At 40.5% G+C, this 17,389-nt stretch overlaps 1 protein-coding gene across 2 annotated transcripts in view; it reads left to right on the plus strand.

Annotated features, from left to right (window-relative positions):
• The first annotated feature begins 1,574 nt into the window (after positions 1–1,574).
• Positions 1,575–17,389, plus strand: part of TRIM24 (tripartite motif containing 24) — a 93,163-nt gene continuing 77,348 nt past the window's right edge. For both annotated transcript variants that reach the window (XM_082632815.1, XM_082632816.1), the window contains exon 1: positions 1,575–2,172. In XM_082632815.1, coding sequence (XP_082488941.1) covers positions 1,809–2,172 — 364 coding nt within the window. In that variant the 5' untranslated portion in view covers positions 1,575–1,808. The remainder of the gene's footprint in view (positions 2,173–17,389) is intronic.

The following is a 17,389-nucleotide window of genomic DNA, read 5'->3' on the forward strand; positions in this document are numbered from 1 at the left end:
GGGGATGAAATTTGGAGGGATAACAGGTGGGATAAGAAACTTCTTGCTCTGGGCTTCCCTGGTGGCGCAGTGGTTGAGAATCTGTCTGCCAATGCAGGGGACTCGGGTTCGAGCTCTGGTCCGGGAAGATCCCACATGCCGCGGAGCAACTAAGCCTGTGAGCCACAGCTACTGAGCCTGCGCGTCTGGAGCCTGTGCTCCGCAACAAGAGAAGCCGGATAGTGAGAGACCCGCGCACCGCGATGAAGAGTGGCCCCTGCTTGCCACAACTAGAGAAAGCCCTCGCACAGAAACCAAGACCCAACACAGCCAAAAATTAATTAATTAATTAATTTAAAAAAATTGTTGCTCTAAAGCTTTTCCTGGACCATCCACATCACAATCAGGAGATGCTGCTAAAATTGAATATAGGGAGGGGTCCAAGGATCAATGTCTAAGTAAATTTGCCAGGTGATTCTTACGCAAACTAAGGTTTAAGAAACTACTACTATACAAAATAAATAGCCCTTGAATGTCATTAAGAAGGAAAACTTCACTCTGGAGGCCTATGGAAATTGGATTTAAGGATCTGTTTGGGAAAGAGGCTGCTAGGAGAGGAATAATTTGGGAAAGGTAAGGTCTTGAGGGAGAGCTAGGATGCCTAGAGTTTGCCCTTTGGCCATTTTTAGAGTGAAAATATGTGTAACTTCTGATATAAGTGTGGGGTGGGGTTGGGGGGGATGAAAAAGAATATTTTAGAATTATTTGGCTATCAGTATTGACATTTATTTCTATTTCTTGTAATGATGCCATGTTTATGCAATAAAACACTTTCAAACAATCTTTATATATTAACTCCTTGGAAAATGAACCATTTTTATTCACTTAAAAAGCAAATCACTGACTTTAAAAATTAATTTCCCCTTTTTCATTGGGGAAACCCTTTAAAAATTCCCGACTTGCAAGAGAACCTCCCCTCTTACTCTTCATGCTCGCAATTCATCAGAGATGAGTAAATTCAGGTGGCAAAATCCATGCCTCCTCCACAACATCTTTTCTACACAACATTCTCCCGTTTTTTATAATTCTTTCCTTTGCTTTTTACTCTCTCCACTTCGTCATCCTTCTACCCTCCCACCATATTTATTCCTCCTACAGGACCCCTGTCTGCAGTAGTAAAATGAGTTTTTCGTAGCAGTTGCTTAATTTACAGTGTCGGGTAGACACAGTGAAACCCCGCCCCATAGGAGGAGCTAACACAGGCGGACCGAATTAGGTGGTCGATCGTTAACAAATGAACCCTTAATCTTTTTAGAGGAGCCAAACACACACAAAGGCCCAATCAGAGGCCGCGGTTCCAGGAGCTCGGTGGGCGGGGCTGGGCAAGCTACCTCCCACCTCCCAGCCTCCCACAGCGGCCGTCCGAGCCTCGCGGGCTTCCGCACGCCCCGCCCCCCGACCAGGCGCGGCGGCTATTGGGCGGCGCACTCCTTGCAGTCGCCTCGGTTGCTGGGAGAGGGAGGGAGGGAGGGGGCGGGGCCTGAGGTGGGTCCGGGGGCCCGAGAGAAAGGCGGTTGGCGAAGCGGACGGGGCGCAGCCTCTCCGGTGCGAAGAGCAGTCCCCACTGACAGATCCCCTTCTTCCGGCCGCGCCACCCAGGAGGCGGATCCCCGGGGCCTGAGGAAGCTTCCTTGGCCCGGGCCTCCCTCCCTCTCCTACGAGTCACTCGGGCGGCCTGGGAGGAGAAGGAGGAGAAGGAAGTCGTCGGGGGTGGCGGCGGGCAAAGAACCCGCTCCTCCTTTCCCGGCAGCGGCGGCGGGGGCAGGACAATGGAGGTGGCTGTAGAGAAGGCGGCGACGGCGGCCGCGGCGGCTTCGGCGGCGGCCGCCGGGGGGCCCTCGGTTCAGCCGAGCGGGGAGAACGAGGCCGAGAGTCGGCAGGGCCCCGACTCGGAGCGCGGAGGCGAGGCGGCCCGGCTCAACCTGTTGGACACTTGCGCCGTGTGCCACCAGAACATCCAGAGCCGGGCGCCCAAGCTGCTGCCCTGCCTGCACTCCTTCTGCCAGCGCTGCCTGCCCGCGCCCCAGCGCTACCTCATGCTGCCCGCCCCCATGCTGGGCTCGGCCGAGACCCCGCCGCCCGTCCCCGCCCCCGGCTCGCCGGTCAGCGGCTCCTCGCCGTTCGCTACCCAAGGTGAGAGGAGGGTGCGGGCGCGGTAGGGGGTGGGGAGCCCGGGCAGGCCGGCGCCCTGGAGCGGCGCAGCGACCCGCTGTCATGTCGCCGCCGCCCGGGGTGCGCGGCGGGGGAGGGGCGAGGAGGGTCTGTGCTGCCGGCGGTGACATGGAGGGCCCGCGCGTTGTGCGGCGTACCGCGCGCCCCGCGAGCAACTTCCACCGGCGCTGTAGACTTGGCTGCGCTACTGCTGCTGCTCCCCAGCATTCTCCCCCCGGGTGCGTGGCCCATGCGACCCGCACTTTTGAAAACCTCTGTCGGAGTCTGCTGTAGTCTGTATCTCGGGTCCTTTGACGACTGCATCTAGTTAACCGCTGCCCTCTGCCTCCCCAAAGCTTTGTCCAGGTCCATATGATCCTAATCATCTTGTATGTACCCATGTTATTTGAGCTGGAGAGGGGAAGGGAGGGATAAAGATGAAGTGATGGTGACTTTCTTTGATGATTGATTACAGATTGGATGCCGTCTATTTTTCGTCTTGCATGTTTTGGGTTATTTACCTTAATGAGCCCCCAGTTCTCTCCTCTCCGATGGGGACAAAGGAACTAAGAGACGGTGTTTTGTTGTCCTTCTCTTTCGGAGATTTTATTTTGAGACTGTAAATGGTAAAGAGAAACAGAACAAAGTGATTTGGGGTGCCGCATTTTCTTGTATTTTGTGGACAGCAGCTGGAAATGTTGAAGTTACTGTTCTCTTTGTGGTGTTTGTTACTGTATAATGAGACTTTTGACAGGTAGTTCCCATTGCTAACGTTAACAGGTTTGAAACACTTGAAGTAAGCACAGTAAATTGTTTCTAGTAGAATAATTGAGGTTTTAAATGTTTATATTGCAAATATTTGAGCACCTCCGTTTAAAAAATACAAAGTAAGTGGAAGTAATTCGTTTTTAATATATACTGCCTTTTTTAAAGGGACTGGTTGATTTAATTAGAGATAAAATGCAGATTAAACAGTTGAGCTAGGTCAAAGAACATATGAAATTGATGCTTTTAAATAGGTTGTAGTGTTAGATTCTTGATTTAATTATATGTTAGGAACAGTGTCTAGTTGACAGAGACGGTTTTCCGTGGGTTTCTCTGTTTCTGCAGGTCTTACCAGGGGAGGTGCTGACTGCCCTTTGTTTCTGTTTTTAAAGGATGTTTATATAAGGAAGAGCCTTGGAAGGTAGAGATAGTGTCTTCCACCAGAGCAAAGAATAGCCATGCATGTGGTGCAGTATAATAAAGATAGATGTCTCCTTCTGGAGTGAAAGGCAGGCATGCTTATTGCCCGTCATAAAAGATGAGGGTTCCCTAGGCTTAGGTTTCCTCTTGTGCAACACAACCCATTGCCTGTGCAAGCATCAACTGCCCCTCTTCACCTTGCCAGGTGGGAACTGGGCCTCTGGAAACCAGTGCAAAAATGTTGACACTTTGGCTTATATTATTACTGGAAGTAACAAACTGCCCTTTGTATCTGACCCGCAAGTCTCCTGTCTTCAACCAGCATCCGTGGTAAGCTACTTTGTTAGCTTACAAGTTGGGTAAAATCTTCACGCTGATTTGCTCTGACATGGCCCACCTGTTGGAAAGTTAGTACAGGTGAAACTTAAATTTTAGTTCTTAATTTTTAGACACGTTTAAGGGTTTCTTTTATTTATATTTTAAATGATTAAATGGACCAGTAGCCAATTAGGAACTAAATTTTGCATAATTCTAGAATTAAGATGTATTGTGTGCCACGTCATGACATTTAGATCTGAATGAATGAGAACGTGGGTAAAAAAGCTCTGATCCTCAACTCTGAGGCAAGTTTGCAATTATATAGAGTTCTCAAAATGTTCCAGTCTCCAAATATTTTTTATCTTTGTGTTTGTATTGTAAGCAAGTGTTCAGGAAAGCATTTAAATTGGAAGATAATGTTTTTGTTTTTATACTAAGAAAGAAGAAGCCTTTGTTAAATGATACTTCCACATCTCTAAAAAATAGTTAGGGCTATCTTCAATAAATTAAAAATACTATCCTGAGTCTTAATAACTTGAATATTTTCTCCCTTCCTCTCTCCTTGCAAACTTATTTTAATACTAGCTGTAACAAAAGTTTAGGCAATATATTTCAGAACTACACTTGACCCTTGAACAACACAGTTTGAACTGCAAGGGTGCACTTATACACAGATATTTTTTCAATAGCAAATACTAGAGTAGTACAAGATTTGCAGTGGGTTGAATCTGAGGATGCGGAACTGGTGATAGGGAGGGCCGACTGTAAGTTATATTCGAAATTTCAGCTGCGGAAGCGTCAGCACTCCTAACCCCAAACTTGTTTAAGGATCAACTGTAAATAAATAGGGTTCATTTGATTATCTCTGTTCTTCATTCTCCTAATGAACTTGTGGGTACAGGCATCATAGGTCAAACTACAGTACCTTCAGGAGCTAAGCAAGTAATTGAGATGGAGAACTAAGAGCCTGGGGTAAAATAATAGGGAATGGTGGGGAGTGAAAGGAAAGGGGAGCAAACTGTACGCAGCTCCAGCAGATGGTCCTGTGATAGCGCAGGGCCAGGGTTGGAGGATCTTTTATTTATTTATTTTTTAACGAGAAGTCTGAAGTCTGGATTTTATGTAAGGTTTCTCTAGTATTAGATATTGGCAAGTAATTAAACACACACACACACACACACACACCCCACACACACCCCCCACCCCCCATACCCCACCCCCGTTCTGTAGGCCAAACAAAACAAGTTTTGTTGAAGCCACATGTGTTGCAATTATACTCTTCTAGATTTAGATAGGGGTTTTCAAATTTTAGCTCTACTAGAATCACCTGGTATGCTTGTTGAGAATCTAGATTTCTAGGCCTCTCACCCCAGAGAGCCCAATATGTCATAGTTGTAGAGTTCTAGAGTATAATCATAAACCCTAGTTTTTTTTGGGGGGGGGGTTGAGGTTTTTTTAGCTCAAGCTGTATTATATTCCAAAGTACAGTTGATCAAAGAGGATTCTTTAGAAAATTAAAAATTCAAGGTGTAATGTTCTCCACAGTATCAGACCTAGTTTCCCTTTCTATTAAGTACTTTTTGCTGCTCCCTTTGTTATATCCTAAATGAACTTTATAGAAAGCAAGTCTTTTTCTAACACGTATTTTTTACAAAATCAACATAATGGTTTGCCTGGTTTTTTTTTTTTTTTTTTTTTTTTTTTTTGCTGTACGCTGGCCTCTCACTGTTGTGGCCTCTCCCGTTGCGGAGCACAGGCTCCGGACGCACAGGCTCAGCGGCCATGGCTCACGGGCCCAGCCGCTCCGCGGCATATGGGATCCTCCCAGACCGGGGCACGAACCCGTATCCCCTGCATCAGCAGGCGGACTCTCAACCACTGCGCCACCAGGGAGGCCCTTGCCTGTTTTAAAGAAGAAACAAAGGTAACTTATAGCAACAAACATATAATTTGTAAATGCTTAGACACAATTACACTGGCCACCAAGCCTCCATTGAGAACATTGGTTTAAACTTTTGTAAGGCTCCCAGTTGGAAGGAATGAGGGTGAGTGACCACAAGCTAAAGTTGGTTTACTACCTCAGTCCTGACTTTCATTTTCTAGTATGCAGTAATGTTCAGGAAAGGGGGAAGAGCTTAGAAAACATTTTCTTTAGGTACATATTGGTACATGAAGTGAGGAGACAAACTGATCTTGGAGAAATGTTACAACATTGTGCAATATTTTGTAGTGTGGATGTACTGTTCAGCCAAAGAGTAGCAAGCTCTAAGAGCTATTTTTAAAGAATACTGAGAGCACACTTTTGAAAGGGGTCAAGGGAGAGTAAAATATGAGTCCATCAGTTCTCTTTATTAACTGGCAGTCTGTAAGATATAACTGTCAATTCTGGGAGCTGATTTCTTTTGGTTCTTGGAGAAAAGTATTAATCACATTTCGAGTACAATATATAATGACAAAGGATTTAAGATTTAAGATCTGTATACAATATTCACCTGTTGATGGAAGTTACTATTGATTTCAGTTTGGGGTTGTTATGAATAAAACAGTTATAAATATTTGTAGACAAGTTGTTATGTGAATATGTTTTCATTTCCTTGGGTAAATACTTAGAATTGGAATTCCTTGTCTGTGTCATAAGTGTATGTTTACCCTGGGGTACCATTTTGCGTTCCCTCCAGCAATGTATGAGAGTTCCCATTAATGTCCTCACTAATTTGGGTGGTAGTCTTTAATTTTAGCCGTTCTAATATGTTTGAAGAGGTATCTCATGATTTTAATTTTCATTTCCCTGATGCATAATAATGGGCATCTTTTCTTGTGCTTATTGGCTATTCTTACTTATTTTTGGTAAAATTTCAGTTTAAGGCTTTTGTAGATTTTTAAAACTAGGTCTAGGTGATTTGGCCTGTTACTGAAAAGTAAAAATTCTTTATATATGTCCAGTTTCCTGGCACTCGTCTACATACATATATTGCAGGTATTTTCTTCCACTCCTTTTGCTTGCTTGTTCATCTTCTTTTTTTCTTTTTTGTTTTTTTGCTGCACCATGCGGCATGTGGGATCTTAGTTCCCCGACCAAGGATCATACCTGCGCCCCCAGCATTGGAAGTGTGGAGTCTTAACCACTGGGCCACCAGGGAAGTCCCTCATTTTCTTTTTCTTTTTTTTTTTAACTTTCTATTTTATTTCAGAGTATACCCAATTAACAGTGTGATTGTTTCAGGTGCACAGCAAAGGGACTCAACCATACATATGCACGTATCCATTCTCCCCCAAACTCCCCTCCCATCCAGGCTGCCACATAACATTGATGAGTTCCCTGTACTGTACAGTAGGTCCTTGTTGGTTATCCATTTTAAATATAGCAGTGTGTACATGTCCATTCTAAACTCCTTGACTATACCTTCTTATTGATGGTGTCTTTTGAAAAGCTGAAGTTTTAAATTTTATCTAGTTTATAATTTCTTTTTCTTTTATGGTTAGTGATTTTAGTGTTCTAACAATTCTGTGCCTACTCCAAGTTTACTTAGATTTTTCACCTGTCTTTTCTTTCAGTACTTTTATAGTTTTAGCTTTTATATTTAGACCTGTAATATATTTTGGGTAATTTTAGTGCTAGGTAAGGATTGAGGTTCATGTTTTTAACCGTATGTTAAAGCACTATTTATTGAAAAGAGTACTTTGCCCATTATATTACTTTTGGCATTTTTGTAAAAAGTCAGTTGAACATATATGTATGGTTCTGTTTCTCTACTCTCTATTCTATTCTATTGATCTATTCATTCAGTACTAATAATGTTTTTTTTTTTAATTTAGCTTTTTAAGCAGATTTTGAAATTGGACAATTTTGTTCTTTTTCAAAATTGTTTTGACCCTTTAAAGTCATTGCATTTCTTTACAAGTTTTTAGAATCGAATTATCAATTTCTACACAAAAGTCTGCTATAATTTTGATTGGAATTGCATTGAATCTAGATATCAATTTGGGGAGAATGATCTTAACGATATTGACTGTTGCTATCCATGAACATGTTTTATTTCCCATTTATTTAGATCTTTAATTTCAGTACTCTTATAGTGGTCTTGGGCAATTTTTGTGAAGTTTATTCTAAAATATTTTATGATAATGTTCTTTAACAATATTGAAATTGGTGTTTTAAAATTTTTCATTTCCAATTACTTGTTGCTAATATATTGAAATACAATTGGCTTTTGTATATTGATTGTATGCTACTCTCTTGCTAAATTCAGTTATTAAATCTAGTAGTTTTTTGTAGATTCCTTAGGAATTTCTGCATAGACTATCATGTTACTTGCAGGTAGTTTTACTTGTTTCTTTTCATCCTTTATAATTTGTGACATTTTCTTCCCTTATTACACTAGCTAGGACTTCTGGTAGCATATTGAATAGAAGTTTAATTTCAATATTAAACGAGAGGTGACATCCTTTTTCTTATTCCTGATCTTAGGGGTAAAACATTCAGTCATTCACCACTAATATGTTAGCTTGTTTGTTTTTTATAAATGCCCATTACCAAAATTAAGAGGTTCCCTTCTATTCCAAGTGTACTGAAGGGTTTTTTTTATCATGAATGAATGATAAATTTTGGTCAAATGCATTTTCTGTATCTATTAAAATGATCATATGGTTTTCCTCTTTTTTTTTTTCTGTTGCTGTGGTGAATTACATTGATTTTCAGATGTTAAACCAGTCTTGAATTCTTGGTGTATACCCTCCTTGGTCATGATGTATTATGCTTTCTGTGTACTTCCGGATTTGAATTGCTAACACTTTAAGGGTTTTTTTTGGGGGGGGGTTGTTTTTCTTCATGGGGAACATTGGTGATTTGGTTTTCTTGTGTTTTTATCTGATTTTGGTATCAAGGTAATACCTCAAAATGTGGTGTGAGGTTTTCCCTCCATCTCTATTCTCTAAAAGAGTTTTTGTAAAATTGCTATTAATGCTTCCTTAAATACTTGACAGAATTCACCAGTGAATCCACCTGGACTTGGAGTTTTCTTTACGGGGAACGTTTTGATTAGGAATTCAGTGTCTTTAATAGAGATAGGGCTATCAGATTTTTTGTTTCTTCTCAAATCCATTTTGGTAAATTGTTTGAAGAAAATTATATGATTCAGCTAGTTTGTACATTTACTGGCATGAGTTTGTTCACAATATTCCCTTATCCTTTTAGTGGTTTCAGGAATTGAATGATGTCCCCTCTTTTGTTTCTATATGTAATTCATGTTTATTCTTTTTCTTGCTTACTATTACTAAGGGCTTATCAACTAACTTTTGGCTTTGTTAATTTTATTTATTGTCTCTGCTTTAAAGGTACAATTTTTTCCCTAAGCATGTGTTAGCCACCTCAAACAAATTTTGTGTCATGTTTTTATTAACATTCCATTAAAAATTTTTTAAATTTCTCTTGTGATTTCTTCTATGACCAATGGGTTGCTTAGAAGTGTGTTAATTTATAGGTATAAGGGGGATTTTCTACATAGCTTATTTCATTGTAGTAAAAAAATGCTCTGTAGGGTTTAAATCTTTTGAAGTTTATTGAGACATTTTATATTCTAGCATATCATCTATTTTGGTGAATGTGCACTTAAAGAATTTAAATTCTACCGTTGTTGGGAGTAGTGTTCTGTAAATGTCAATTAGGTCAAGTTGGTTGATAGTGTTGTAAAAAAATTATATTTTTATTGTTTTTGTTGTTGCTAGGTTTGGTTTTTTGTTTGTTTTAAAGCTGTACATATTTTAAATTTATTTATTTATTTTAGGCTGCGTTGGGTCTTTGTTGCTGCGTGCAGGGGCCACTCTTCATCGTGGTGCGTGGGCTTCTCATTGCAGTGGCTTCTCTTGTTGCAGAGCACGGGCTCTAGGTGCACGGGCTTCAGTAGCTGCGGCACGCAGGCTCAGTAGTTGTGGTTCACAGGCTCTAGAGCACAGGCTCAGTAGTTGTGGCGCATGGGCTTAGTTGCTCTGCGGCATGTGGGATCTTCCCGGACCAGCACTCAAACCTGTGTCCCCTGCACTGGCAGGCGAATTCTTAACCACTGCACCACCAGGGAAGTCCCTTTGTTGTTGTTTTTGTTTTTGTCTGCTTGTTCTATCAGCTATAGAAAGAAGAATGTTTAAATCTTCAATCATGATTGCTGATTTCTCTCTTTATTCCTTTAATGCAGTTAGTTTCTGCTATAAGTATTTCAAAGCTTTGTCTTACTGATGAATTGCCTGCCCTTTTTAACACTACAAAATGTTCTTCTCTATCATTCATACTACTATTTCATGACCTATGCATTGTCTTATATTAATATAGCTACCAGTTTTCTTATCTTTGCGTTTAAATTGTTTATTTTTCCATCCTTTTACCTTTTTTTTTATTAGTTTCTGCTTTATAACAAAGTGAATCAGTCATACATATATATCTGTTCCCACATCCCTTCCCTCTTGCGTCTCCCTCCCTCCCACCCTCCCTATCCCACCCCTCCAGGCGGTCACCAAGCACCGAGCTGATCTCCCTGTGAGCTGATCTCCCTGTGCTATGCGGCTGCTTCCCACTATCTATCTACCTTAGTACCTTTGGTACTGTATATATGTCCATGCCTCTCTCTTGCTTTGTCACAGCTTACCCTTCCCCCTCCCCATATCCTCAAGTCCATTCTCAAGTAGGTCTGTGTCTTTATTCCTGTTTTACCCCTAGGTTCTTCATGACATTTTTTTTTCTCAAATTCCATATATATGTGTTAGCATACGGTATTTGTCTTTCTCTTTCTGACTTACTTCACTCTGTATGACAGACTCTAGGTCTATCCAACTCATTACAAATAGCTCAGTTTCGTTTCTTTTTATGGCTGAGTAATATTCCATTGTATATATGTGCCACATCTTCTTTATCCATTCATCCGATGATGGACACTTAGGTTGTTTCCATCTCCAGGCTATTGTGAATAGAGCTGCAATGAACATTTTGGTACATGTCTCTTTTTGAATTATGGTTTTCTCAGGGTATATGCCTAGTAGTGGGATTGCTGGGTCATATGGTAGTACTATTTGTAGTTTTTTAAGGAACCTCCATACCGTTCTCCATAGTGGCTGTACCAATTCACATTCCCACCAACAGTGCAAGAGTGTTCCCTTTTCTCCACACCCTCTCCAGCATTTATTGTTTCTAGATTTTTTGATGATGGCCATTCTGACTAGTGTGAGATGATATCTCATTGTAGTTTTGATTTGCATTTCTCTAATGATTAATGATGTTGAGAATTCTTTCATGTGTTTGTTGGCAGTCTGTATGTCTTCTTTGGAGAAATGCCTATTTAAGTCTTCTGCCCATTTTTGGATTGGGTTGTTTGTTTTTTTGCTATTGAGCTGCATGAGCTGCTTATAAATTTTGGATATTAATCCTTTGTCAGTTGCTTCATTTGCAAATATTTTCTCCCATTCTGAGGGTTGTCTTTTGGTCTTGTTTATGGTTTCCTTTGCTGTGCAAAAGCTTTGAAGTTTCATTAGGTCCCATTTGTTTATCTTTGTTTTTATTTCCATTTCTCTAGGAGGTGGGTCCAAAAGGATCTTGCTGTGATTTATGTCATAGAGTGTTCTGCCTATGTTTTCCTCTAAGAGTTTGATAGTTTCTGGCCTTACATTTAGGTCTTTAATCCATTTTGAGCTTATTTTTGTGTATGGTGTCAGGGAATGATCTAATCTCATGCTTTTACATGTCCCTGTCCAGTTTTCCCAGCACCACTTATTGAAGAGGCTGTCCTTTCTCCACTGTACATTCCTGCCTCCTTTATCAAAGATAAGTTGACCATATGTGCGTGGGTTTATTTCTGGGCTTTCTATCCTGTTCCATTGATCGATCTTTCTGTTTTTGTGCCAGTACCACACTGTCTTGATTACTGTAGCTTTGTAGTATAGTCTGAAGTCAGGGAGCCTGATTCCTCCAGCTCCGTTTTTCGTTCTCAAGATTGCTTTGGCTATTCGGGGTCTTTTGTTTTTCCAAACAAATTTTGAAATTTTTTGTTCTCGTTCTGTGAAAAATGCCAGATGTAGTTTGATAGGGATTGCATTGAATCTGTAGATTGCTTTGGGTAGTAGAGTCATTTTCACAATATTGATTCTTCCAATCCAGAAGCATGGAATATCTCTCCATCTATTTGTATCATCTTTAATTTCTTTCATCAATGTCTTATAATTTTCTGCACACAGGTCTTTTGTCTCCTTAGGTAGGTTTAGTCCTAGATATTTTATTCTTTTTGTTGCAATGGTAAATGGGAGTGTTTTCTTGATTTCACTTTCAGATTTTTCATCATTAGTGTACAGGAATGCCAGAGATTTCTGTGCATTAATTTTGTATCCTGCTACTTTACCAAATTCATTGATTAGCTCTAGTAGTTTTCTGGTAGCATCTTTAGGATTCTCTATGTATAGTATCATGTCATCTGCAAACAGTGACAGCTTTACTTCTTCTTTTCCAATTTGGATTCCTTTTATTTCCTTTCTTCTCTGATTGCTGTGGCTAAAACTTCCAAAACTAGGTTGAATAAGAGTGGTGAGAGTGGGCAGCCTTGTCTTGTTCCTGATCTTAGTGGAAATGGTTTCAGTTTTTCACCATTGAGGACGATGTCAGCTGTGGGGTTGTCATATATGGCCTTTATTATGTTGAGGAAAGTTTCCTCTATGCCTACTCATCTTTTACTTTTAACCTTTATATTTAAAGTGTGTCTCTTGTAGAAAGTGTATGGTTGTGTGTTGCTTATTTATCCAAGTTGTAAAATTTTGCTTTTAATTGTTTAATTCACTTACATTTTAAGTAATTTATTAGTATGGTTCAGTTTAAGATTACCATCTTTTTATTTATTTTCTCTTTGTTCCTGCCGGGCCTCTAGTATCTTTGCTACTCTCTCAATCCCTTAGCAGCTGCTCTCTGGTAGACTTCTGGTAAGTCTCACTCTGCACATGCATGGTAGACTTCAGCCAAGAATTTGGGGAAACCCTACATAGACTATTGGCACCCTTCCTCTGTGCAGTTCCCTTCTCTCCAGTGCTTATCTGTTTCACAGCCCAAATTTTCCTCTGGCTCCTAAGCTGTGTTCTGCTGAGCCTCTAGTTCCCTGTACCATGGTCAGGATATAGTCCCCAGGCAAAGAATCAAGATATTATAGGGGCTCGCTTCCTGAGTTTATTCTTCCCAGTTGCATATAGTTATTCATGTCAGGCAAGCTTGTCTTGGTACTAGTTTCTCTGTCCTGGTGAAAAGTTTATGTCCAAAGACCATTTTTTAATCACACTGCACTTTTGTCATATACTCAAATGTGGGTAATCAGCAAACTTTGGTTCTTAGATCCTTAGATTTGTCCCTTTAATTTTTCTTAGAGACCGCACCAATTTATCACCTAGATGCACACATCTCTCGTGGCTTCCTGTTACCTTGACCCCTTTCTCAAATTTTACATGCATTTTCAAGTATGCACTAGACCTAGTCTCTAAAATGGGATGTGTGCTGCATTATGAAATAAAATTCTAGTGAGGTGAGGGAAAACATTAGAACTTATTTGCATAAATTAAGCTGGAAAGTACTTGATGTGTAGATTGTTGTGGTCACATGAATAAGCATGTTAACTGGCTACACTGCACATATTGTACACAAAGTATCCTGAGGGAGGAGTCAGGGCTGCTGCAAGTCCAAAAGGTACCTTTGTGTGTGTTAGAAATAAGCGTGGCGGGCCTCCCTGGTGGCGCAGTGGTTGAGAGTCCGCCTGCCGATGCGGGGGATACGGGTTCGTGCCCCGGTCTGGGAGGATCCCATATGCCGCGGAGCAGCTGGGCCCGTGAGCCATGGCCGCTGAGCCTGCGCATCCGGAGCCTGTGCTCCGCAACGGGAGAGGCCACAACAGTGAGAGGCCCGCGTACGAAAAAAAAAAAAAAGAAATAAGCGTGGCATATGTAGCCCCGGGGAATACATGGCTTAGCAAACGGAATGCGAATAATCCTCATTTGCCCTCTAAAATTAGGCAGTCCCTTGTGCTGTATCTGAATGGGTCTCCCCTCATCTACCCACCAAGTTTAAGTGTGCTTAGAGCCCTGGAAGATTGGGACCTAGAACTAGGAATAAATCTTTTCATAAAAGAAAAGATCAAAACTATACACAGCTGCCCTGGAGGTGATGGGATTTCTCTACTGCAGACTCCGTTGTGTTTTTTTTTCTCCCACAAATTGTAGCACAATTTGGATAAGTAAGTTTATGGATTTTCACATCTGTTTTTAACTAAAATGACAGTCACAAGATTGAAGATCATGGTAGGCCATTACCAGGACCCTAAGTGAAGTTAGGGTCTAATCTCCATTCCTAGAGAAGTTCCATATGGATGCCACTCAAAAAATCCCCTCGAGGGGGCTTCCCTGGTGGTGCAGTGGTTGAGAGTCCGCCTGCCGATGCAGGGGACACAGGTTCGTGTCCCGGTCCGGGAAGATCCCACGTGCCACGGAGAAGCTGGGCCCGTGAGCCATGGCTGCTGAACCTGCGCGTCCGGAACCTGTGCTCTGCAACGGGAGAGGCCACAACAGTGAGAGGCCCGCGTACTGAAAAAAAAAAAAAAAAAAAATCCCCTCGGTTTCAGCAGTCTGGAAAGTCCCTAAATTATAAGATGTAGGGCACATGTGCAATAGCCATAAAAAATGATCACCCCCCACATCTATGGTCAATTAATATTCCACAAAAGAGTCAAGAATATACAGTGGAGAAAAAGTCTCTTCAATAAGTGGTGCTGGGAAAACTGTACAGCTGCATGTAAAAAAAAATGAAATTAGAACATTCTCTTAATGCCATATACAAAAATAAATTCAAAATGGATTAAAGACCTAAACATAAGACTGGATACTGTAAAACTCCTAGAGGAAAACATAGGCTGAACACTCTGACATAAATCGTAGCGATATTTTTTGGATCTGTCTGCTAGAGTAATGGAAAAAAAGCAAAAATAAACAAATGGGATCTAATTAAACTTAAAAGCTTTTGCACAGCAAACGAAACCATAAACAAAATGAAAGCACAACCTACAGAATGGGAGAAAATATTTGCAAATGATGTGACCGACAAGGGATTAATTTCCAAAATACACAAATAGCTCATACAGCTCAATATCAAAAAAACAAACAACCTGATCAAAAAATGGGCAGAAGACCTAAATAGACATTTCTCCAAAGAAGACATACAGATGGCCAAGAAGCACATGAAAAGCTGCTCAACATCACTAATTATCAGAGAAATGCAAATCAAAACCACAATGAGGAATCACCTCACACTGGTCAGAATGGCCATCATCAAAGAGTCTACAAATAATAAATGCTGGAGAGGATGTGGTGAAAAGGGAACCCTCCCACACTGTTGGTGGAAATGTAAATTGGTACAGCCACAGAACAGTATGGAGGTTCCTTAGAAAACTAAAAATAGAATTTTACCATATGATCCAGCAATCCCACTCCTAGGCATATATCTGGAAAAGATGAAAACTCTAATTTGAAAAGATACATGCACCCCAGTGTTCATAGCAGCACTATTTACAATAGCCAAGACATGGAAGCAACCTAAGTGTCCATTGACAGATGACTGGATGAAGAAGATGTACATATATACAATGGAATATTACTCAACCATAGAAAAGAATGAAATAATGCCATTTGCAGCAACATGGATGGACCTAGAGATTATCATACTAAGTAAAGTAAGTCAGAGAAAGACAAATACCATATATCACTGATATGTGGAATCTAAAACATGATAGAAATGAACTTATTTACAAACAGAAATATGCTCACAGACATAGAAAACAAACTTATGGTTACCAGAGGGGGAAAAGGTGGGGGGATAAATTAGGAGTTTGGGATTAACACATACACACTTCTATATGTAAACTAGATAAACAGCAGTGTCCTACTGTATAGCACAAGGAACTATACTCAGTATTGTGTAATAACCTATAATGGAAAAGAATCTGAAAAAGAATATATATATATTTTATATATATATATAAAACACTGAATCACTTTGGTGTATACCTGAAACTAACACAACATTGTAAATCAACTATACTTCATTCAATTAAAAAATTATAAATTAATTCTTTTTAAAAAAGTGATCCCAATTCTAATTAGAAGTGTAGAGATAGTTCCATTTAAGTCTGTAATCAGGGTTGGGTACTGTTGGCTTGGTTCTTACCCAGTTTAGGAAAATACAGAAAACTGAGCTCAGAGAAATCAGGGCTGCTCATATTTAATGACTTCTTCAGTGTTTTGTAGGGGGATAGATACTTGCATTCTTGACACCTGAATATGCAGTCAATGGTGGATTAGCACGCAAGGAGATCCATGTTCTATAGAAAGCTTGTAACCTTTGCTGCCTCATTTTGTGTTTAATTTTATCAGGTGTATGGAGTTGATGGAGTGGTGATTTTTCCCACCAGGCTTAAATTACTTGAATCTTTGAAGTCTCATATTCAGCTGTGATAAAGATAATGCTAATTTTGCAAGCATAGCAGCATAGAATGGCAGAACTGATCCTTTATGGGCTCTTCATCAGTCTTACTATGAAGTTGACAGCAATGATTAACTAGGTCTAACAAGAATTGGGCCTAAAAGTTTCAAAATTAATAAGAAGACTCTGTGAAATTGATTGACGTCCTCTATGTTAATGAACTGTGCCGTAAGTGTATATCACATCTTGGACCATTAGCCAGTAACGGTATGAAGTTTTCATGATTAGCAATACATTTAAAAGCACTTATTTCATTCTTTAAAAATATATTTATGTGATTTACTCTGTACCAGACACACTAGTACTTTAGCACACGTACATAATAAATATATATGTAGGGTGCATGTTCAAATATTTGTTTAAAACAACACGTGAACATATAAATATCAGCTGAATTGCCTCAGTGTTTTTGCATGTTTATCTAGTCTTTAAAACCATTTTTCAAATTCTCTTCTTTGAAGTTGCAAAACAACCCTATTCCTCAAAAAACTACCGGAAGATCTTTGATTATGGATCAATAGTCTCCCTGGGATCTCTTGACTATGTATATTCAGCATGAAGCATAACCAGGAAGAGAGCCTATGGCACATGAGATTCTTAGTGTCTGTCTGTCTCTGCACTGGTATATGTTGATTTACGTTTCTTCCTGTCCTCATCAATCTTCTAGACTTGCTGTTCAAGTTCTCCCACTTCCCTCACCCTTCCTTTTTGGTCTCCGTGTTGTCTTCCCTCTGTTTCCTTCCCTTCTACTCTTGGAAAGTAGAGTGTGGAGATCACCTAGGACAAACCTTTAGGAATTTTTTTTTTTTGGCTGTGTTGGGTCTTCGTTGCGGTGCACGGGCTTCTCATTGCAGTGGCTTCTCTTGTTGCGGAGCACGGGCTCTAGGCACGCGGGCTCTGTAGTTGTGGCTCGCAGGCCACAACTATTTTGGTAGAGAGATAGAAGGGAAAACCATATTGGGGTGGGTGGGAGGTAAAGCGATATAGATGGAAAAGTTTACCAACTCTGTTAAAAAAAAACAAAAAACAAAAAAGTTTACTTCTGAAGGGAGGGAGGAAAGGGATAAGGCAGTACCTGGGGAGAAAAAAATAGGAGTTGAGGAATATTTCTTGTTTATTTTTTTGTGAATAGGAAAGGCTTAAGCATGTTTATTCATT

This window comes from Mesoplodon mirus, assembly GCF_964341445.2.
Source record: "Mesoplodon mirus genome assembly, chromosome: 9".
NCBI lineage: Eukaryota > Metazoa > Chordata > Mammalia > Artiodactyla > Ziphiidae > Mesoplodon > Mesoplodon mirus.